The following is a 24,514-nucleotide window of genomic DNA, read 5'->3' as shown; positions in this document are numbered from 1 at the left end:
CATCTCAATCCCTCTCCATTGCCAATTTACAAACTGAGGTGGGATAGTATCTTCCTTCTTTGAAAAAGAGGCAGGTGTATGAATTTCAAGTATGGGTTGGTTGAACAGTAGTGTGTGGAGAAACTTGATGAGGTTTAGGGTTGGTTGGTTTTGATTGTGCAGCGGGCAGGATATTAGGGAAGCAAGGGACCGCCTTGTACAATAGACGTTAGCAACAGAGCCAACCCTTCTCTTTACACACGGTTGACAAAACCTACACCTGACAACTGACATATGTAAACATTTCACATTACAGTGAAATATACTGGTGTGTATATTAAACCAATATATTTTAATGACAATTAGGATACTATTTTGACACCTTATCAAATTGGAACAGTTGTAGGGATCTTCCATCCCGTAATAACAGTGTATCGGTTGGATCAACAAAAACTGGTTAAATACTATCCCTTAACTGCATTCTTAACAATCTAGGAAATGTAGGATTAGAAGCCAGAAAGTTAGGGTTAAACAGTGCTGGATGGATGGGTCAGCACAATTTTATCCGTATCGGTGGTAAAACATTTGGTATGTTATTTTAGAATGTGTTGATGCTCTCTCAAATTGTTCCAGTTTAAGGCATCATATTTACTGTTACTTCATTGCAAAAATGGTCAGGAAGAACAGTATTAGAGATCTCGATAAGTGGCAGCTTAAGAGAATTGAAGAGTTAAATCCTATATTCGGTTCACCTGAATCCTGCCATCGATCAGTTGGGGAAGCCTGAGCAAACCACTCGACCACTTCGAGCCTGAGTTGCCATCTGGAAAAACGGGACTCCACTGAGAAATCGTCTTCAGAAAACAAGATGCTTTCCGGAATCTTCTCCCATCAGACTCCTATCAGGCCTCAGGTGGGCTGCCCAGTTGGCGCTCCTTACACAGACCGCCTACTGTGCCCCTCACAATGACGCCCACCGTGGCCCCGCCTCCCACCTGTCGGGGCCCCGCCTTCATCCCGCCGCGGCTCCGCCTCCCACCTGCCGTGGCCCTGCTTCCATCCCGCCGCGGGCCCTCCTCCCGGCCGCCGAGGCCCCGCCTCTCTCGCGCGCAGCTTTTCCGGGAACCGAGCCCTCCCCCAGCCCATGCGAAGTCGCGGCCGCCGGCACCGCCCCCTCCGCGCGCCCGCGTGCCGCAGCCCGCGCCGCCTGTCGCCGCCGCGCGCCTCCGCCACCCCTCGCCGCTGCCGCCGCCGCCGTGCTCGCTGGCTGGCCAGGTGCGGGCGCCCGGCTCCCGCTGCCGAAGAGGACCAGCAGCGCCGCCGCCACCCCTCCGGTCCGGGCCCCGGCCCCGCCCCGGGCCCCGGCCCCAGCCCCCTGCCCGGCCGGGCGATGAAGTGTCACTATGAAGCGCTGGGGGTGCGGCGCGACGCCAGCGAGGAGGAGCTCAAGAAGGCCTATCGGAAGCTGGCCCTGAAATGGCACCCGGGTAACTACTCCGCAACCGTCGCAGCCCTTGCAAAAGCCGGGCCCCCGCCACCCTTCGCCCCCCTCTTCCCGGAATAACTCCGGGACCCTGGCCGGTCTCGACCTGCCCGCCCTGTAACTCCCCTCTCCCTGGGAACCCCGCCCGGGTCCCCGACCAGGTGCCCTGCGCAGTGCTCTTCCCGCCGGGCGTCCTCCTCGCCCGTCGGCGGACGCATCCCTCACCCCAGGCTTCACTCGAGCCCGGGGCAGCCCGTCCCTCCCCAGACGTTTCCCCGCTCACCCGCCCCGACGCTACCCGCAGTGGCACTTGATGGGAGGACACATTCTAGCGACTTCACCCGCTCCTCCCACCCCTTCGCAGACACCACCGAAGGAGCAGGAGTCCTGAGCTCTGGAGTTTGGCTCTTGCTTGAGTCTCTGCCGCTCAACAGCCCTTAACTTCATCACGGAATCCCAGCTACACAAGTGTAATTTATGGCCCCTTATTGAAATTAAGACAAAGAAGCTAGTAAACTGTCTTTTAAATAGCTGTGCTTCCCACCCCCTTCCCTTTCCCAGTAAGCTATTGAAATACAGACCCTGTACTCCACTTCGGAAGTTTTGCAGATTGAGTTTTAATTGGGTGTCTTCCCCTAGGGAAGTTTGTATGTGTACTTAGAAGTATGCTTCCTTTGGATGTTTTATTTGGTGGCAGTTCAGGCCTGTGTGACTTCTGTGAAGTAATCTGATCTTTCAGACTGGGAAACTAAGGCTGTAGTTGAATATCAGCTTTTTGAGGCTTATAAGAGGTTTACATATTAGCATGTTTATAGAATCTCTGGTATGTACAAGTCACCATAGTAAGGTTCTGAAATGCTAAGACATCTCTGGGAAAACATGCTGTAAACCACGAAAAGTTAAATACAAGTGCAAACAAAATAGCACAACCTACATAATTGGTAGTTGGGTTAATAAAACAACTAATAAATGCCCCAGGAATTCAGGGGAGGAAGTTTTCACTATGTCGTGAGAGGCAGTGAGGCTTCCCCTTGGCAGAGGAGCCTAGATTTTTAGCTGGATCCTAGCGAAATGGAATTGGGAAAAGCTAGCTTAAGAGTAGAGGGAAGAGCATCGTGGTGGACAAAAGGTGGTCCAGGGGACAGTTTGACCGAAGGCAGTATTAATTGGAAATCTGAAAATATGGGTTGAGAGAAGAGCTGAAGGAAGGGCCTGGGACCCAAAGTCAAAAGGTAATGTCTATAGTTGGTGGAACAAGAAATAAAGGTATGGGTTTGTTAAAGTGACGATTACCAACAGAGGAACTAAACAAATGTGATATATATCAGAAAGGAAGACGTAAGTAAGCTAAACATTCATCACAGCAGGAAGCCAGTAGCTATATCCAAAATTAATAAACCCAAAAATAGTATAGAAACATCTTAAAGGAACGGGGGTTGTCATCAGAGACTGAGTTAGGAATTAGAAGGAAGTTAGGAATTCCTTGACTCTTCTGGCTGGGAAAGTGTTAGGAAGGGGATTAATGCTTGTGACCAAATGCATATATAATTTTGATGATAATATGAAGATGTTTTTGAGTGTAGTTTTAAGATTAGATTTTAAAGGGTCTTGAATGTTAGGCTAAGGACTGTGAAATTTGTTTTTCCAATAAGGGAGGGTCGAAGATGTCTTGATGTGATACTGTGGGTGCGGCTGAGTGGATTGAAGAGGAACGGGGACAGAAGTCAGGTAGCGTCCACCATGGCGAGGAAGGGCCCACACCGGGCTGGGGGTCAGTGGGAGGGAAGGGCAAGGCCGGGTTGCAGAGATGCTATGAAGGAAAAATGATCAGATTTGGCGATTAATTGGAAATCAGTGCAAGGAAGGAAGAAGTATGTAAACGTTACTAAAACATCAGTTAACTATTTTGAAACCAAACTGGTTAGAAATGAAATGTGAATGTCTTCTCTGAATGTCATCATAAATCATAACATCCTAAATATCTTTTGGTTTGAAGATGCCTATACATTTAAAGGTTGCATACTCTACAGGCGACACGTGATTTTGATATATTTTGCTGTGCTGGCTTGTTAATTTGTTAAGTCCATCAGTCAGCAAATGTTTAATTCATTCTATGTGCAAGGTCCTGTGTTAGATGTTTCTGAGGTTAACATAGGGGCTTTGCTTCAAAGAATAATTTGTACTTCAAAAAGAAAGGCTGCTCATTTTTCATTGTTAAAGGTATTTCTTTGTTTTTTGTTTTTTTTAATTGAGCAACTGAAAATAATTTTCAGTAGGGTCAGCATTACTTCCTAGTGAGATCACTCCTTGTGAAAGGAAGGCTTTTATTTGATGACTGCCATGAGCACTTTACTGTGTGAATGAGACAGGAATGGTCCCTGCTCTGCTGCCATGTAGAGTCATCAGGGAGTCCCAGGAAAACAGGTAGTTTCAGTCTGGTGAGAGATAAGGGTGGTATGAAGGCAAGTGCAAGATGCTTATGAACACACGTGCCTGACCTGGACTGGGTTTCTGTGTGGGTGGAATAGATGTGCATCTCTGAAGAAGTGACCTCTAAGGTGAGACCGAAAGCCAGAAAGCAGGGAGTCCAGGTGGAGGGAGGCCAAACAAAGCATGACAGAGTGCAGGAAGGGGAGCATGGCCAAGTAAGCATAAGCCAGTCTGGGAGGTTGGGGTAGACTGGATGAGGTAGATTGGATTTTAACCCAAGGGCAGGGGGAAAGATAGGTGATCGTTTGTCAGGTATCTCTCTGGCCGTGGGAGAGAGTGGATTGGAGCAGGCGAGACTGGGAGTAGGGAGGCTGGGAGGGCAGCGTACATTCAAGTCACCATAATGACCATGGGCCCCGGGGGTGGGAACTCCGAGTGCCAGAATCCTCAGGGAGATAAGGGGCGTGGTTGAGTGATGTGATGGGCTTTGGTGGCACTCACCTTATGCCCTAACTCAGCCCAAAGTCAGTGAGAAGGGGAGGAAGGCGGGGTTGGCCAACGGTTTGAATCTGGAAGGAATGCCAGTGTGCCCTTGGGAGTGAGTAAAGGACCAGCAGCCAGGAGGACGCCAGCTCCAGCCCCGGACCTGCCATATGAGGGCTGTGGCTGAAGGAGCCCAAGAAGGAAGCCCTGCAGGGAAGTGGTGTTCTCAGAGAGCCTGGCTTCAGTCAAGGCAGGACTTAAAAGGCTCAATCCATGGAATTTTCCAGAAGGCACTGTAAAAAAGTTTGGGAGGGAGTAGAAGAGTGTGTGAGTGGATTGAGAGAAAAGCACGAAGAATAGTGTGAGAATGCCTTTTAAGCTTTGATGACTGGATTTGCAATACCTATGGCCTTTGTGGCTAATGATAAATGTGGGCTTTTTGTTTCTTTATTACTGCTTTTTAACTTATTGCACTTATGTGTTTAGATCTCAGTTTAACATTATAGTCAACCAGTTCAGGTATATTTAAGTGAAATAAGCCATATGACAGACTGAAAAAAATTATTTAAGAAAGATGCTTTAGTAAGAGGCTAGGTCTTATTTTCAGCTGGTACACTGATGGGCTTTCTGCATTTAAAAGCTTGAGCTTTCTCCAAACTTCTTTGGAGGAGGAAGGAAGGGTGTGGGAAGAAACAGGACAACGAAGTACAGTACTGATTAAAAGGTGAAGAAGAACCACCCACATACCTCCCCCAGTCACCTTTTTTGTTTTATGTGGGAAGATTTATTTGCTGGCATTTTCTGCCATTCTGCCTTAATTGGGACTCTGCTTTTTTATTTATGACAAAGTTTATGAATGATTTAATGAAGATGTAGAAGTCATGAGTATTTTTGAATCACGAAAGCTGTAGAAATCATGACTCTCACCTTGAAGGCATATCTGGACTATGTTCAGCTGCATGTGACAGGAAAGTGGCAACAGTAACTAAACCAAATAGTTTTATTTTTCTCACCTAGCAAGAAATCCAGAGGGGACCCGTCTTGGTAGCTCCAGCTCTTGATGAGACCGTCAAAGACCTGCTCCGTTGTCCTGATCCTAAGGCTTGAGTGCTCGCACCAAGTGTAAGCAAGTAAGCCTCAGAGCTCAAGGTTTCTCGCTGTCATGTCGAGGTGAAGAGACAGGCAAGCGAGCCGCTGTGTAGCAGTTCTCCTCCAAGAGGCCTGTGGACTCTGCCCGGCACCTTTCAGGTGGGCCCTCACTTACTGGCCAGGGTGGCCGTTGGGGGTCCCAGGGAGCAGAGCGGAGGAGGAAAGGGTAGAGCAGACACAGAGAGTATGTGCTAGTTGCCTTGTAAGGAAGTTCTTGAAAGCAGGAGTGGAACATTCTTACAGGTGTTACGCGTCAGAGCGTAGTCACGGTCATGCGAAGCTTCAAAGGAGACTGAGAAATGGAGGCTTTCTAATGGGACCAGGGGCCCACCACAAAGTCAGGTTTCGCTTGTTCCTGGAAGAAGAGAATAAACTAGCAGTCTCTGTCTCAATCCCCATAATCACCTGTAGGCTTTATACCCTGACTTTGGGCTGAGGTAAGGCCATAAGTCGAGTGCCACCAAAGCCCATCTCTTTGATATGGAAAATAAAATCTTCCCTGGGCAGTTTCACTTGGTAGCTGTATGCTTCTATCTCATTGGCTAAAACTGGGTCACCTGATCTTCCCAACCTCAAGAAAGTCTGGGGAGGTGAATTTTTTAGCTGGGTACATTACTAATGTGAACAAAATCAGGGTTTTGTTAGGAAGAAGAAGAGACTAGATACTGGGTAGGCAGCTAATAGTATCTTTCACAGAGTGGGGATCAGAATTTAAAAGAATTGTAACAGGGCATTGAGTGTCCTGTATTACCTAAAACCTGATTGCAACAGGGCCACAACGAGATGGAATTTGGTAGTATTAGTTGGAAATAACAGAAAACCTAACCACAGTGGCTTAAATAAATAAAGGGTTTTTTCTCTCTCTCTCACCACAAGAAGGTTTGGAGGTAGGTGCCTGCTGGCGTTGTTCCTTAATATCACTGTGAATCTCTTGGCTTTTTCTTCACAGTCTCAAGATGGCAGCTGAAGTGCCAAACATCATGTCCACATGCAAGACAAGAAGAAAGAGGAAGGAAAGAAAATACACTAACAGTTAGACTTCTGCTGACTTCCTTATTGGTCAGAGCTGTGTCATATAGCCATTCCTAGCAGCAAGGGAGGCTGGAAAGCAAGTCCTTGAGCTTAGCCTCCACAGTAGAGGCTGCAAGAGAGAAGGGGAGAGGTGTTGGATGAACTAACCTTCAGTGTCTGCCACAGAATGGATTCAGAGCTCTATCAGAGTTTTTAAAAAAAGTCCGTTATATAGTTATCACTTGGCTTGTCCGTATGAAACCTGCATGAAACTTTGTCAGCTGTAAATTCAGAATGATATAATGTGATGCTGTTGTGGAAAGTTAATGTAATGAGCTCTAGTGATTAAAAGTAGAGTGTGAAGAAGAGGAAGTAATGAATGGCTCCTTGATTATTGGTGCCTGTTTCTGACTGCATTGGAAGTAGAGGATTATAGTGTGTCATGAGAAATGGGAATATTTAGTCCCGGGGAAAGGTGGACTTTGAGCTAACCATTGGCAGTCTTCAGAGGAGCTGCACTGTGGATGGGGATTTAGGACTGGCATTGTGTTACTTGCCACTTACAGCTGGGCTGCAGGGATGGAGGAGTTTTTTTCTTTTGATTTAAAGTTACCATGATTCTAAAAAGATATTGAAAGCTTTTTAGGTGAAAGCATCTTAGTAAAGAGAGCTATGGCAAATTGCTGCACTTGAGAAAGTATTGTCCGTGGTAGCGGTCGAGCAGAAAATCGCCTGAAGGACTGGACACCCAGTGTGATGGTACCTAAAAAGAGGAGGCAAGATGCCTTCAAGGGTCTTGTTCCAAGGCTGCAAGATTATTCCTAGGGAATATGTTTCTGTCCTATTTTAACTCTGGCCTCTTAGAGGGCAAGTATTGAGTTGTAGCTTATAAAATTTTGGTATGCTCCAGAGTAGATTGAAAATATTCTGCTTTCTGAGTATATTAGATGTCTGTTGCTACATAACAAATTACCAAAAACTTAGGGCTTAAACCAATAAACACAGCAAACGTTCATTATATGGACTCAGTTTCTGAGGATCAGAGTGTGGGAATGGCTTAGCTGGGTGGTTTGGGCTCAGGGCTCCTCATGAAGTGGTATCCTCATTGGGAAAACCCGCTTTTGGCAGGCCTTGTTTCCTTGCTGGCTGTGGGCCAGAGGCCTCTGTTCTTCTCCACGTGGGCCACCCGAGTGTCTTCTTGCTGTGGCAGCTGGCTACTCCCAGAGCGATCCAAGAGAGCGAGAGCCCAACATGGAAACTGCAGTCTTTTATAAACTAATCTCAGAAGTAATTTAGCATGCCATCATCATTTCTGCTGCCTGCTATTGGTCTCACAGACCAACCCTGGTGACCCATGAAGGGGGTCCACAGGGTGTGAGTGCCAGGAGGTGGGGATCCTTGGGGGCCATCTTGGAAGCTGCCCACCTCCCTGAGGCAGAGGTGCTCTCTGACTCACACTTAAGGAAGCACAGCTAAGAGAAGAAGAATTAGTATGTATTTCTAAAGCTTTATGAGATTTATTTTGGTCTACGTTGATAAGAAAGAAAAAACATAAAGACCATGCGAACAATAAACATAATTTAACACTAAATAGTAACAGTCCTTCTGTAACTGATTTGATATATATATTTTGCTTTTTCTAAAAATAAAACGTATACTACTCAGGGTTTTCCATTTGTGGATATCCAGATTGAGTGCTCAGTGATGCACCAAGGCTTAGGGGAACGCATGCAGTTTCTACTTAAGCAGATACTGCTCACATATCCGGATTATCAACTCTCACCGGGATCTCTCTGCTCTTCCCTGATTGTTTTTCTTTGTTTTGTACACTCCTCATCTATTTATGGCATTTGTGATGGAAGAGGTCCCTTTTAGATTCTGTCCTCTACCTGTTTGGTGACTGAATATCTGTGACTTTATTTTAACAGATAAAAATCTGGATAATGCCGCAGAAGCAGCTGAACAATTTAAATTAATCCAAGCAGCATATGACGTGTTGAGTGACCCTCAGGAAAGAGCATGGTGAGCATCACACTGTCCCTCCTATCTTAGTGTATTTTGTTGGGAAGAATTATCAATAGAAGATCTAAAAAAATGTATATTTGTCAAATGTTTCAGTGTGTTCTGAGGTATCTGTCACCTATTCATTATAGAAAATGTAGTATTATAAACATCAAGGTGCATGTACCCCTTCAGATCCCTACATTTGTATCTTTGGGGTAAATACCCCAATGTTTATAGCAGCAATGTCCACAATAGCCAAACTATGGAAAGAGCCAAGGTGTCCATTGATGGATGAATGGATAAAGAACATGTGGTGTGTGTACACACACACACACACACACACACACACACACAGGAATATTATGCAGCCATCAAAAGGAATGAAATCTTGCCATTTGCAACGATGTGGATGGAACTGGAGGGTATTAGGCTGAGCGAAATAAGTCAATCAGAGAAAGACATGTATCATATGATCTCACTGATATGAGGAATTCTTAATCTCAGGAAACAAGCTGAGGGTTGCTGGAGTGGTGGGGGGTGGGAGGCATGGTGGCTGGGTGATAGACATTGGGGAGGGTGTGTGCTATGGTGAGCGCTGTGAATTGTGTAAGACTGTTGAACCACAGACCTGTACCTCTGAAACAAATAATACATTATATGTTTAAAAAAAAATAAGATAGCAGGAAGGGAAAAATGAGGGGGGGGAGTTTGGAGGGGGAGATGAACCATGAGAGACTAGGGACTCTGAGAAACAAACTGAGGGTTCTAGAGGGGAGGGGGTGGAGGAATGGGTTAGTCTGGTGATGGGTATTAAAGAGGGCACGTATTGAATGGAGCAGTGGGTGTTATACGCAAACAATGAATCATGGAACACTGCATCAAAAACTAATGATGTAATGTATGGTGATTAACATAACAATAAGATAAAAAAAATTCAGTATTAGAGTTGGAAGGAACCTTAGAGGTGAATATTCCAATTATTTTATTTTATAGGTGGTGGAACAAAGCTTGGCAATATTAGATAGATTTAACTTTGATACTTGTGAAGTAACTTCTCATTAAATGGGATCTCTTTGGTGTATGACAAGTTTACTGGTGTTGGACAAGAATGTTGACTTGTCCTTAAAAACAGAGTGCTTCAGAGCAAGAATTGCGTTTTTCCCCAAGAACTACTTTATATGAAGAAATGGAGTTAAGCTTCCATATCTATGACAGATACTTTTCCTTTTGATGACCTGACAGTTTAATATCATTTTCAGACAAAAATTTCTTTCCTTTTTTTTTTTAAAGATTTTATTTATTTGAGAGAGAGAGAGAGTGAGCATGGGGGGGGGAGGGGCAGAGGGAGAGGCAGACTCTCCGCTGAGCAGGGAGCCCGATGTGGGACTCGATCCCAGGACCCCAGGATCATGACCTGAGCCGAAGGCAGACGCTTAACCGACTGAGCCCCCCAGGCGCCCCCAGGCAAAAATTTCTATGTTTAACCAAAGTTTTCAGATTCTGATGAACTTTGTGCTACGAAGGACTAGGTTTTAAGCCTGGACATAGCTGTGCAAGAGCCTGCTGTTATAAAGAGCAGGTGGGTGTTCAGTGTTGCTGCACGAGTCTTGTGTGTGTTAAACAGTGTACAACACAGCTGGCTCTCGAGGGAGAAAGGCCGTAAAGAAACAACTCTTTAACAGTTGTCTTTTAGGTGAAAATCAGAGAATCCTACATTTTTCTCCTGAAAAATTTGGAGATGTGGCCTTAGAAATGCTTTTGCTTTCCTTTAGGAACTTTGAAACTCTTTCCTGACTTCCTTGGCTCTGTCTGCTTCTCCAGATCTCAGGAGGCCTTCCTGTGCTAAGGACTCTCTTGTCTTTTTGTCTGAAGCCCCTGCTGTTAACTCTCCTGTGACCTGCAGACCAGACTGCACGGTTACTAGGAGCACGGTCCTTCTAGTGCAGGAGACCCGGTTTGGAATTCTAGCTTTGCTGCTTATTGGGTTTGTGATTATGGACAAATTGTTTAGTACCACTGAGCTTCAGTTTCCTGTTATATCTTTGGGGGTAAGAACTAACGTTACAGAGTTATTATAAGGAGTAATTGTGTGTATGTGAAACTCGTAGATTGTTTACATAAACCTAGGAAGAGTCTTGTTCTGGTCTATGTTGGTAAATCTGATCACAAATATATAATCAGTCTGTGGAGCAGATTATGTCCAGTGCTGACCTATTTAGTAATATTTCTTACCTGTAGAAATGCAGCTACCTTTCTGGGGGAGTCATGGAAATTCCCTGGCTTGTTAAATTGCATTGTTCATATGGATGAGTACTGTATAATGCCTCCATCGTATTGAAAGTTGCCGTCACAGTTTTAATCAGTTCTCTGAAGGATTACTATGTCTTTTCATGTTGATATTCGAAAAAAATTTTTTTAGTATGGATTGGACTAATGTATAATAATTTGGCTGTTTCAGAGTAAAGCATCCTTCTGCAATCTTATTTATTCAGTGATCACTGAGAGGATACTAATCTGTTTTGTTTGTTTAGGTATGACAATCATAGAGAGGCTCTACTTAAAGGTGGGCTTGATGGGGAATATCAAGACGACAGCTTAGATTTGCTTCACTATTTCACTGTGACCTGTTACTCTGGTTATGGAGATGATGAAAAGGTAAATGAACTCACTCTTAATTTCTGATCAAGCACAAGACTTTCAAACACAAAGAAAATTCTCAAAATTATTTTATAATAGGTGAAACAGTATTCATTTTGAAAAGTGAAAAAATATTGCCTTCATGTTTAAACTATCAGCATCTGAAAACCTCCAGTTGAAACCTAAATGTTCTTGCAGTGACAGAACTTGAGCCCATAATTCTTTAACATTAAAGTTTTTCATGTTACATTTTAAAATCATAATTGGTGATTAGACTATAAAAGTATTAAGAATTTGTGCTCTTGCTACTGTTTTTTAGGGCTTTTATACAGTTTATCGTAACGTTTTTGAAATGATTGCGAAGGAAGAGCTAGAATCTGTGTTAGAAGAGGAGATAGAAGATTTCCCCACTTTTGGAGACTCCCAGAGTGACTATGATACGGTAAAAGAAAACTGCTTTGCCGTTTTGTAATTAGCATTTACCAGTGTGTTTTCTCCCCACTTCTTCTTCTTCTTTTTTTTTTTTAAGATTTTATTTATTTATTTGAGATAGAGAGTGAAGGAGAGAGCATGAGCAGGGGGATAGAGGCAGAGGGAGAAGCAGGCTCCAGACTGAGCAGGGAGCCTGATGTGGGGCTCGATCCCACGACCCTGGGATCATGACCTGTGCCAAAGGCAATCACTTAACCAACTGAGCCACCCAGGTGCCCCGTCCCCATTTCTTTAGTTAAGAAGCATGGATCCTAGGTCTTGGTCCTATACTGTGACTAAGTCTCTCCCTCTCTCTCCCTTCCTGGAGGGGCTTTCAGCGCCCTCAGAGCATCCTTCTTTACTTTTTCCTGTTTTTTTAAGCGGGGTCCCATCCCACTCATTACCTCATTCAGTTTGTTCTGGAGAGTGATTTATTCTGTAAAGCCCTAAGAGGACTGTCTTCTCCATTGACTAGTAGTGATGTGATGTATATGAAAAAAGAGAAGATGTTTTGCGTCACTGATATTTGCTGCCTTGCTGAGGGAAAAAATCTTACACCTCAGCATTTTACTTGTTTTTTTTTGTCTCTAGGTAGTCCATCCTTTCTATGCCTATTGGCAGAGTTTCTGCACTCAGAAGAACTTTGCCTGGAAGGAAGAATATGATACACGACAAGCTTCAAACCGCTGGGAGAAACGTGCCATGGAAAAAGAAAACAAAAAGATTCGCGACAAAGCAAGGAAGGAGAAGAACGAGCTGGTGCGCCAGCTGGTCGCATTCATCCGTAAGAGAGACCGAAGAGTGCAGGCGCATCGGAAGCTCGTGGAGGAACAGAACGCCGAGAAGGCCAGGAAGGCGGAGGAGATGAGGCGGCGGCAGAAGCTGAAGCAGGCCAAGTACGGGATGCGCTGGGATGCGCGGCCAGGCCCCTTGCCCCGTAGAGATGTGGGGCCAGGCCTGACGGGGCACTTTCACGGGGGTGGGAGGGCCACATCCACATCCTGGCTCCATCAGCCACCCTTGCGTTGCATGTTTGCCTTCAAAGGCCCTTTATTCTTGAGATCCTTTCCAGACTCTTGTGAGACATAATAGTAATGACTGTCCATTGATCTCTGCCTCTGGACCAGGCCCTGTTCTACGCATTTTTGTCCTAGCAGTTCTGCGAAGTAAGTTCTGGCTTTTCTCCTCGTCCTTTTGAGGAGGCGAAGCCGACGGGTCCAAGATCCCATAGCTGGGAAATCACAGAGGCGGGACTTGGACCCAAGACGCTGGCACAGTGCCCCTGCTCTGCCCCACCTCGCCGTCCTGCCTCTTTGATGGCACGCTCCAGATCTTTAGTTCATTTTCATGCCTTCAGTGCTCTGTTACTTGGAGTTAGTGTAAAAGCATTGTGTCCAGAGCATTGTAGCATTCTTTTAAAGATTATTCACTTCTTATAAATTCTACCCCCCCCTTCATTTTTGGAAAATTAGCACTTTGCTCACCACTTAGGATTTAAAAACACCTCAAGACTTTTCATAACTTGCTAAGAGTTATAGGTTTCAAAGCCCATTATCTAATAGAAATAGTTAAAATCTAGGTAGTCTAATAGTTAAAATCAACCACATAACAAATAAGCGACTGCCCCCACTTGAACTCAACACTGACAGTGGAGGAAGACGCTCTCCAGGGCATGGGTTGGAGGCCTATGGGGTAAGTAGAACCAGCACGGAGACCTGATTCTCAGCATAAGTGGGGCTGTGCTGTGTGTCTAGACTGGCCGAGCAGTACAAGGAACAGAGCTGGATGACCGTGGCCGACCTGGAGAAGGAGCTCAAGGAGATGGAGGCACGCTACGAGAAGGAATTTGGAGACGGATCAGATGAAGATGACACAGAGGAATCTGAGCTCAAAGATGGGCATGATGGTAACTTCCTTCCTTAGGAAACTCGAGAAAGTGAATGTTTCTGTGTGCAGGCGTTATACACCCAGGGTGCTTATAGGGGGCAGTCGGAAGCGGGGGCCTGGCTGCATCCTGGGAACGCCAGAGTCCACTCCACTGCTGCTGGGACCCGTGTTGCCGGGGTGTTCGTGTCTGTTTGCTTTCTAAGCAGAGCTGGAAATCTGGATTTTTAGGGGACCTCTTCCAGCTCTTAAATGTGGCAGACAATTAAAATGAAAAACAATATTGTGTAGGCCAAGCAAAGGTAGACCACTGACGTCTAATCCCTAGACTACTAGAATAAGAAACAAGAGTTTATCTGATTAATAAACTCTTTTCTGACCATGCTTTAAACAGTTTGTGGTTCTGGCTGCATAAATCAATTTGGCAAATGGGCATATTGACAGGTGTGACTGTTGGTTACTTAAAAACCTGCAGTGAAGCTCAGGTCAAGTTTTAATAGCAGCTCTTTCCAGAAAAAATTGTACAGGAGTCTACGTAGTATATATAAATTGTTCCTCTCGTTTGACTTTTTTGAGGGGCTCCTCCTGGTGTGCTGAAAACTGTCCTTTCGGTGCCTCTCTTGTGAGAGCACAAGGCATGTGACTACCTGAACAGGAGAGGAGTAGGCATTGTGGAGAATAACCTGACCTTTTGAGTTGTCTCTAGCTATTCCATGAGGAATAATGTGGAAGGATCTAGCACAGTTTCACCTTATCTACAAATGTGTTGTTTTAGACTGGTAGCCAAATGACAAAATGATGGACTTTTATTTACTCAAAATGATTATGAAATTTTCTATTAATGAATTAGAAGTAGTTTTTGTGCAGGTCTTTTGAAAATTATGCATTCTATAAACGTGAGGTGGCATAATTAGAGTTTTATGTAAAATTTATGAAGTGCTTTCACATGCAAGAGCTTTTACACAATACCCTTTACATGTATGTTTTGCTCATAGAATGATTTCCCTTTTACTAAAGAGGAAAGTAAGATTCTGAGAAGCTTTGGCATATAGGCCTGCCATGTGATCATTTTTAGATCCAGATTTTGACTTCAAATCCAACATTCTTTATTAACTATTTGATTAATCGTTTATATAATGAAAGGGTACAGGTAATTGCACAATAACAACATTTATTAAACATTAATACTAGGTAGAATGAGTTTTGATCATTTATGATTTCAATGAGAGTGTCTTTCAAGTCCTCTTCATATCACTTACTTATAAAGAACCAAAATGTAGACTATAGAAAAGATACCTTGGGATCTTTATTAATCTCATTGTATGATCCCATTTATTGATCTCAGTAGCAGTCAGTTTACTTGTTTATTTCTTATAAAGATAGATGGGACTTTGCAAAGACTTTTAGTTCAGCATTTTAGTCGCTTAGATTTTGTGGACTATATTGATAGTAATTATTTCATTGTAATAAAGCCTCAAGCTTATAAAAAAACAAGGGCATAAAGACATTATTAAAGTTTACATATAGTATGCTCTTTTATGACCAGCCTGTCAAATAGTGATGGAGTGTTAAACGCTAAAGCATTTAAGAGTAGATTACAGTTACAAATGTGTTTGCATCGAATCTTGCTCAAGGGGGAAACTGAAAAACTTTTGTTGAAAAAACTGCTTTGTGGTGGAACTATGAAAGTGGCATTTGATTTTCTGAACTTAGCTCACACTGAGAACTTTGAGAAGACTTTGAGTCTTAGTAGACTTATGAGAAGAACTGGAAAGATAATGTGGTTGATTTGGAAGCCTCCCCTTATAATTCAGGACTGCTTTTAAAAAGTCAACTCAAATCCTGGTAACGTTATTTCTTTTTTGTAAGGAAATACAATTTCTAACTTGTTTGCGATATTAGATTGTTACTAAAGACATGTAATTTGTTAACATGTTTTAGGTTTGGGTTCTATTCAAACAGGATTCTTACTTTCGACTTCCTTCGTGCAGGTAAAGACAGTGATGAGGCTGAGGATGCTGAGCTGTATGATGACCTTTACTGCCCAGCGTGTGACAAATCTTTTAAGACGGAAAAGGCGTAAGTTTAAGATCTTTGAACTCCCCTTTTCTTCCGAGGTGAACTAGAACGCTGAAAGCCCTAAAAAGAAAGTGCTCATAGCAGTGGGTCACCAGCCCTCCTCCATGTTCTCTTGGGGGATTTCTGGGCCGCAGAGGAAGAAGGATTTGTACTGGTGGTGAATAAGCACGTTGTGCTGATTCTCATTCATGCTGCTTTTTAAAACCTGGATGTGTCTCCGTGTTGCTGCTTGTTGCGACAAAGAAGGCACAGTCACACAGACGAGGCTAGACCAAAGCTAGTCTCTGTTGTTGGTGGCAGACCCCCTTCCAGCCGTCACACTCCCGTGCAGGCCAGTGCTGCCAACCTGGAACTTTAAACGTGTCCTGCCTAAATTATACTTGCTGAAGCGGAGGGACTTTGCCTTTTGGAAACAAGGAAGAAGAGAGAAAGATTTGAAGGGATACTGTTATGAAGAGAGGAGAAAGAATAGGGCAGAAAACAAAAGTAGAGTCAGCAAGGGACAAAGAAACAAAACACATACAGGAAAGGAGAAGGGAGACCGAAGGATGCCAGTGGGGGTGTGGGAGTCGTAAAAGGTGTTGGTGTGGAACCCCGAGGGGAAAAAAACTGTAGCGTGCTAAGAGACGTGGCAAGGGCAGAAGAGTCAGAAACGGGAAAACAAAAGCAACAGTGAAGGAGATTTAAAAAATTATTTTTTTATTTGGAAACGTCAGACTTACAGAGAAGTTGCAAGGATAGAATACAGAGCACCCGATTCACCTGATGTTTTGCCCCATTTGGTGCACCCCTTCTCTCTCTCTCCCCCCACCTCCCCTGCTCCACACACCGTTTTTCCCTGAAAAAATTTGAGAGTAGGTTACGTGCATAATGCTCGTCTACCTCTAAATACTTCAGTATGTATTCCTTAAGAATAAGGCTATTCTGGTAGATGATCACAGGACCCCTGTCAGCTTCAGGAAATTTGTTAACACTGATATGTTCCCTTTACCTCCTTTACCGCCCGAATCCCCCTTCTGTCAGCACATCCTCTGTTCACGTCCTGTACGGAGTCTCTTCCACTCCAGCATGGATTGCGTTCATTTATTTAGTCTTATTTAATCTGGATCAGTTCTCTTGTCTGTGCTGTTGTTAACTCCAGGATACGGGCCCTTTAAAACCTTTTTTTTTTTTACTGGAGTATTTATCGTCTTGAATGTCCATCTCCTCATGATTAGTTTCAGTCTCCAGCTGGAATACCACATCAACATGTCGTGTTGCTCTCAGGTCTTCATTTCTGAAAGCATACAACGTCGGCGTCTGTCTGCCCTTCTTTGGTGGTGATAGTTTTGATCAGCCAGCCAGGACGCTGTCTAATTTTTTCACTGTAGAGTTAGCATTCTTTTCCCCTTGCGACAGATTTTACCTTATAGCCTGTTTAATCTGTGGGGAGACACTTTAAAGTTAGGCAAGTATCTTGCTCCTCAGAATGTCCTAGATTTGGCATTCATTGATGATTTCAGCTTATGCCACTTGGCACCATAATGGTTCCAAAAGGGGGCTTTTCTGGTACCAGTGCTCCTTCTCCGTTATTAGTCCTCAGTAGGCCTTCTGCTCTCAATAAGAGCCCTACCTTTCCTCCGTCTAGCTGTCTATTATGAGTATGAATTTGTGAAGTTTTTCAGTGTTTTAGAATTTATTCCTGTACTTTTCATGCTCAAACTTTTCCAGATACGATTAATGAGAGTTCCTCCAAGGTGGCTCCTGTGTCCTTTTGACATGTCCCAGTCATTTTTTTGAGCACTTACTTTCTAGCACAAGATGTCCCAATTTCTCTAAGAAACCATGGTATGAAGGAGAATTTTAGTGGAAAGGGAGAGTAGCAATGGAGACTAGAAAATCCAAGTCTGAACAGATGAGATAAAGTGAATAGTGTGGACATAAGTTTCCTACTTTCTTGTTCATCTAATAATTCTGGTACTTAAGTATTGTCAACCCTATTTTGTGGAGTGTTACTTCATGGCCCACAGATGCACTGAAAGAGACAATGGCTCAGAAAGTTTTAGGCAGATGGGTGTAGATGTGTCTGAACTCACATTTAGGATGGTGGGAGTGAGAGGGGAGAGCCCTCTTGGAGAAGGCGAAAGACAGTTATTGAAAAAAGCAAAAGGGGGTAAACTACTCTGGTACCTGAGGCCCTCACATCGTAACCCAAGCAGTCTTCTCTTCAAGCTGGAATGTTGTCTTGTAATTTCTCAGCATCTTCCAAAGCCCACGGTGCAACCTGGAACGTGCACGTGCTTGGCTAATACTCAGTGATTAAGAGGAAACAGTGGAGAAGTCTTGAATTTTAAGAATTGGAAAGTAAAAATAATAGAGATTTTGACCAAAAAAAAATTGGAAGACAATATGTAGATGAAAGGACAGAGGGAAAGGGGAATGCCGGGGTACAGGGAAGAAGAGCACCCCTGTGGGCTGGCCAAGTCCTCCTGCCCGAGAGGTCCTGACGGGGTTCTTCTGCTTCTCTTTGTCGGATCCCCAACATTTTGCTTCCTTACTGGGGAAAAATGAATTTTAACGTGGTTGCATTGATTCAGCCACATATCTGGGCACATATGAATCCTGTTGTGGTTACTAATGTCAGATTGTTCTTTCAGCATGAGGAATCATGAAAAATCAAAGAAGCATCGGGAAATGGTTGCCTTGTTAAAACAACAGTTGGAGGAGGAGGAAGAGAATTTTTCAGGACCTCAAACTGATGAAAATCCATTGAATGCCAATTCTGAGGAAGAAATAGAAAATGCACCAAAACAAAAGTACTTCTAAAAATGCTTCTAGACGTACTTACCACATTAGAGATGAGATTGCATTTAAATGCTATTTTATCTAAGAAGTTATTCTGTTATGCTAATATTTTTCCACATTTTTTTCTACATAAGGGAACTTACAGTATTGAAATGGGTAAAGCATGATGTCACATAGAATTTTTACAGAATATATTATGACTATTAAAAGCACTTTTGAAAAAAAAAAAGCACTTTTGATGTGCTATGGTGAGCACTGTGAATTGTGTAAGACTGTTGAATCACAGACCTGTACCGCTGAAACAAATAATACAATATATGTTAAAAAAAAAAAAAAAAAGAAGATAGCAGGAGGGGAAGAATGAAGGGGGGGAAATGGGAGGGGGAGACGAACCATGAGAGACGATGGACTCTGAGAAACAAACTGAGGGTTCTAGAGGGGAGGGGGTGGGGGGATGGGTTAGCCTGGTGATGGGTATTAAAGAGGGCACATTCTGCGTGGAGCACTGGGTGTTATACGCAAACAATGAATCATGGAACACTACATCAAAAACTAATGATGTAATGTATGGTGACTAACATAACAATAAAAAATTAAAAAAAATAAACACTTTTGAACTATGCTAATTACCATCAATGGAACCACAGTTCTAATTTTCTAGTGATAATATGAATATTTTCTTTTTAATATCTTATGATATTACTTTTAAAATTTCACTTCCCTCTGTATCAGTTGTGTTTTAGTACTTTTTTTCTTCACTTAGTAGTCACAGAGTTAAATATTTGACATTTTGATTTATATTTATTCTTAGGCTTTCCAAAAAGCAGAAGAAAAAGAAACAGAAACCAGCACAGGTATGTTGAAAAAGTTTTATTAACATTAAATATCAAACATAAAGTTGGACTGCTCTTGTTTACTCAGTATCGTTTGTATTTTTCACTCTATAATTTTATGTTGATTATAAAAAAGATTGAAGGGAGTTGAAAACAATTTTCTTTCTTCATCATTTTTCCTCCATTAATATGTACGTAGCTAATTTACTTAATTACTGTTGTCGATGTGTCTTAAAATTTTGCAGGTGAAATTAATTCCCAGATACTAATTAGCTGAGTGATCATATTAAAAAAATATCTGGACACATGTGGTGACTGGGTCTTTAAATCAAGATAACAGTTAAAATCAGAAATATGTGAAAATCTGAGGGTTGATTATTGTATATCTAGGTTTCTTTTGCCAACAACAAATGAAATTTTGCAAAAGGAACGTTTGGTTAGAAATGTGTAATGATTATGATTCTTGAAAAAATGTTAGTATTACTCAGAAATGTAAGTAGCTTAAATATTTCACACCTGGTGTCTAAATCCAATCTCAAGAATATTTTTAAATAAAAAGTTATTATGTTATACGTAACAATCCTGTAGACGTATAAACACACAATGAGCTTGTCCATTTTACTAAGGATATTTGGTGGTTCTTAAGGGAATGGAATTGATTTCTGTGCTACTTTAATATAATCTCATTATATTAGCTTATATTAAGTATTAAATGTTACAGTTCTTTTTGAAAACTGAAAATATTTTTAAGAAAATTTAGTTAACACAGTAATTTTTTGTAAAACTTTAGATTTGGCTTATCTATTTAAATGGTTATATATTTGAAAGTAGTTTTTATCTGTCTCATATTCCAAAAATGATACATGATACATGAACTTATCACTGTTAAAATTTGTGACTTGGAACTTTTACTTCAATTATAAAACCACATAGCAAGTTCTGTGTTCCTTTTTAAAATGACTCATACTGTCTTCTACCCAAAGACTCTATAGTCATTAGCTTAGAACATTTCCTCTCTCCTTTGTGTGTGCCAGAACCACTAGAATAAACACAAGATAAGAGAGATTTATACCTAACCGAAGCCTATCTTGTCTGGAGTCAGGAAGAGTAGGTCCTATAGATTGCAGTAATAAACACATGTATTTGTGTTTTCTTACCAATGAAAATGCTTCGTTTACTACCCCATTTTTTCCCCTCCAAAGCTGTATTCCTTTATAGTAATACCTCTTGTTGAGGATTTCTGATTCTTTCAGGAAGAAAGTCCCAGTTCAGACCTAGTTGTATGTAGCACTTTTCCCGATGTTTTCTCGGTTCTTTTTGAAGGGAAGGTAGCGTGGAGATGTGAACTAGTAGATTGAAGAGCAGCAAATACAGAGAATCAGGAAACTTCAGACTGGGAGAGTTTTCTGTATGGTCAGAAAAAAAATTTGCATAACCCAACAGGATGGTAAAAGAAAACCCAGAAAACTGAAATTGAATGTAAACAGAGGACCCTGGCTAACAGAAAGGAGGAATTTAAGTCACCTTTGAGCACTCTGAACACCCTCCATGGGACACATTCCAAAGACAAAATTACCTGCAAAAAAATAAATCTTGAACTTCATAGATACTTTGGTGCTAATATTTTTGCTAGAAATGTGTAACCTGAATCTAATCCTAAGGAGACAATCAGACAAAGCCAGACTGTGGTACAGAATAGCCAGCAGATTGTCAGTACCATGAAAGACAAAAAGTAGGGCTGTGGTTCTAGAACAAAGGAGATTCAAGGGGCATAACCACTACACGCAGCATGTGGTCCTCGATTGTCGCTCACAAGGAAAGGATGTTACTGGGTTGTGAATATGGATTATGGAGCAGATCACATCAGCATTAAATTCTTGAGTATGAAGAGAGTATTGTGGGGAAGAGAGTAGCATGTTTTTGTTCTTAGGAGACACATGGGAAGTGTCATGATATCTGCCTGTAACTTATTTTCATCGTTCTGGGTATGGGGGTGAGGTGTGTGTGTGTGCTGAGAGGAGGGAGGAAGGGAAGGGAAAGCACATGTGGCAAGATGTTGCCCCAACCCAAACCAACAACAACAAACACTCTTCACGGAGTGAAGGTGTGTTTGCCAAGCTTTGTCTTTTCTATAATGCTTATTTGCTGTTTTTTTTTTTTCTCTTCTAACTATAAAAGTAATAGGTGCTCATTGCAGATCATTTGGGAAATATAGAGAACTATAAATATCACCCCTAATTCTGCCTATAGATACTACTTGGAATTAAATTGTAATCAGACGTTATGTATAATTTTCTTTTATATTTTAGCTAATATGTTGTACGTACTGTTCCACAAAATTGAATCAGTGTCTTTGCAAACATGATTTTTAAGAACTTCATAATTCCCTTCATAATTCAACTATTCACTTATTGAACATATGGATTGTTTCTAATTTTTTCCTAATTTAATATTTCTGTAATGAGCATTCATGTTTTTTAAATTATTACCTGCTTTTTCTTTTTATTTCCTGAAGATCTCCTCCTCCAGAGCATACAGGACATTGTAATTGTTTAGTATAATTATTTGGTATCATAAGCTGGGATTATTACTGTTATTTGTTTTGTAATGCATACATGTTTTATTACCTAGAATTCTGATGATAATTTCAATAAAAATGGAACTGGAGAAGAAGTAAAGGTTGAATCAGAAGATACCAACTTAAATCAAGACCGTGCCAAAGAATTGGATGGGAGTCCCCAAGAAAGTATCAGTGTCACTGAGACTGTCGAATTCTGTGATGATCCAAAAAGTGAAGCTAAGAAGTAAGTCAGGTTGATAGTGTTTTCTAATTAATGTTGGTAGGAAAAATATCTTTTCATATCTCAACACCTTTCCCACGATTGATGAAGCAGATCAGGTGTATCAGTGACTTGTACGTTTATCCAGACAGACATCCCACTGTATACAGATGAAGCGTGTTGGGAAGAGGATGCTAGAGGAATGTGGTCACAGACATTTCAGCAATATGGCCCGAATCAGAAAGGCACTTTGATCCAGTTTCTATCCTGTTGAGGTCCTTGTTTTATCCTAGATCAGTAATCCTTGACACTCACATGAGAACAAGTCTCCTGATGAGGCTGTGCCCCACTTGCCTGGAGCATCTGGAACTGTGTGTCCATGCTCATGGCTGCCCTCCTGTGTTGGGCCCCACAATGCAGGTCACCAGGCTCTGTATGCATAGCCTGGGGCCTTCCTGCTGGCAGGGGCCCTGGAATGTTCTTGCCACGCAGGGTCACAGTGGCTGGCCAGAGGAAGGTCTCTCTCAGGGGAGAGAGCATTCCTGGTCCTCTCCTTCCTGCCTTGTCTTACTTTCTTGTCGCCGGCCTCCTCTGTTCCTCCAGAGCAGAGAATAATTTCTTACTCCTTGAGGAAAGGTCTGAACAGTAAGTAGCATCAGGTCCCTGTCTAGGACCATGAGAAAGAATTCAAATGACAGTGTAAAGTGGGAGCCTGAGTTGCCAGCGCTTATGACCATTGGAGCAGCAGCGACGGGGCGGCGCAGTGCACGTGGGCGTTTAGGAATTGGCGTCAGTGAGGCAAACACAGTGGTGGAGGCCTGGGGCTAGGCCTGGGGCTCTGAGAGAAGGAGGGCAAGGAACCGCACAAGCCTGTAACGTGTTGTGGCTTGTGTTTCAGCTGTTTTAAGTAAATTCCTTAGTTTTTGTGTCAAATTTGACATCTGTGTGATTTAAAGTTGCTCTTGAAAGCTCTTCATTTGAGATGTGAAAATTAATTAGGTTGGCCATTAAAAACGAATGAATTAACCTTTAAAGTCCATGTCACTCTTTTGAGTCTTCTTGGGAGCAGAATAACAAAGGGAATACATTATTATATATACATTATTGGATTGTAAGAATTCTATGATTTATTTTCCAGTGCTCCTAAACCCAAAGGAAAGAAAGCCAAAGATATGAAAAAATCTGTCAAAGTACCTGCTGAACCACAGACAGTGGTAGGTCAAAATCATATTGACATATTTTCAGTGGACCTTGTTTCAGCAGTATAATTTAAATTCTTAGTTCTGATTCTAAAGATGTGTTTGGTGGGCCCTTCTGCGCCTGCTGTATGGGTGTGGCTCCATCAACAGGTTTTCTTGATGAACGCAGAATTTATATCTGTGCTGCTGTTACTGTTGTTCTTCAAAAGTAAAAGGCGCATTGAGAATACCAGACTAGCAGAACGTTACTGCTCAGTTTTCTATTACTTTGAAATCTAAAACCTCAGTGCAGTCCACACGATGCATACTGTTGAATGTCTCAGGCCTCTTAAAGTCGATGGAGTTGGTTGATGGGACTTCTGTGAATAGCTGCCTCTTTTGAGCCTGTCTTAATGGCCGTCATTTTGTTAAAAGGTCTTCATTTTGAATTATTTGATTGTTGATCTCAACATGAAAACCCAAATCACTGCTCTCAGGTAATAACACTTGCTCTTATTTATGATTTTTTTTCCCTCTTCAGAGTGATGTTCTTATCAGCTGTGCAACCTGCCATAGTGAATTTCCATCCCGGAATAAACTTTTTGACCATCTGAAGGCCACAGGTCATGCACGAGCACCTTCATCATGTTCTTTAAACAGTGTAACAAGTAGTCGAAGCAAGAAAGAGAAACGTAAAAACAGATAGAAATTCTGCCAACGCTTTTTCTTTTTGATTGTCTCTAGATTTTGAAACCAAAAACTGAACTGAAGTCATCTAAAGAGTTAAAATTTCGGTGATCTGCAATTTATTGCATTGTGGAAGATTATTTTTTATCTTGTAAAAACATTTTTTTTGTTTAATATATATTTTTTAAACATTTCATTAGTGATTGAATTCTACTTTGCCATCTGAATTGACTTGAATGTCTCAAAACAGGTACATACTGTAAAGTATACATTCTTGATTTCTCTTGGCTCACATGGACAGAAATGTACAGGGAGAATTAAATTATTTTAACACATACAAATGCTCCTTTCTGTTTTATTTTGTGGATTTCACATAGTATTTTTATATGATTCAGTGCTTTTGTATTCTGTTATGTTTCATGATCTGTCAACGACTCAGTTTGTTTTAAAATCATCATAGATTTTTTTTCTCACCTGATTCCATGACTCCAGTTCTGATTTTTAAATTACTTCGAATTAACCTATTGTTGATTACTGTATTTTTTCCCTCAAAGACGGTGGTAGGTAGAAACTAATTGAACATATATGGTTATGTTTCAGGACTAGCATCTCAGGGTATAACCATGGTGATTTAATTTGCGA

General features: G+C 42.1%; 1 protein-coding gene across 1 annotated transcript; it reads left to right on the top strand.

The window, feature by feature from the left end:
- Positions 1-1,123: 1,123 nt before the first annotated feature.
- Positions 1,124-24,213, top strand: DNAJC21 (DnaJ heat shock protein family (Hsp40) member C21). The gene is made up of 12 exons (XM_028098060.2): positions 1,124-1,466; positions 8,464-8,557; positions 11,071-11,194; positions 11,496-11,618; positions 12,239-12,543; positions 13,402-13,553; positions 15,523-15,610; positions 18,247-18,405; positions 19,206-19,248; positions 21,859-22,031; positions 23,146-23,221; positions 23,727-24,213. The coding sequence occupies exons 1-12, from the start codon at positions 1,124-1,126 to the stop codon at positions 23,889-23,891; spliced, it is 1,845 nt and encodes a 614-aa protein (XP_027953861.2). The 3' UTR covers positions 23,892-24,213.
- Positions 24,214-24,514: the final 301 nt, after the last annotated feature.

The sequence above is a fragment of the Eumetopias jubatus genome, unplaced genomic scaffold, assembly GCF_037043125.1.
Source record: "Eumetopias jubatus isolate StellerSeaLion01/CBP00866 unplaced genomic scaffold, mEumJub1_p1.0 scaffold_5, whole genome shotgun sequence".
Lineage (NCBI taxonomy): Eukaryota > Metazoa > Chordata > Mammalia > Carnivora > Otariidae > Eumetopias > Eumetopias jubatus.
This window is presented reverse-complemented; position numbering and strand designations above follow the sequence as displayed.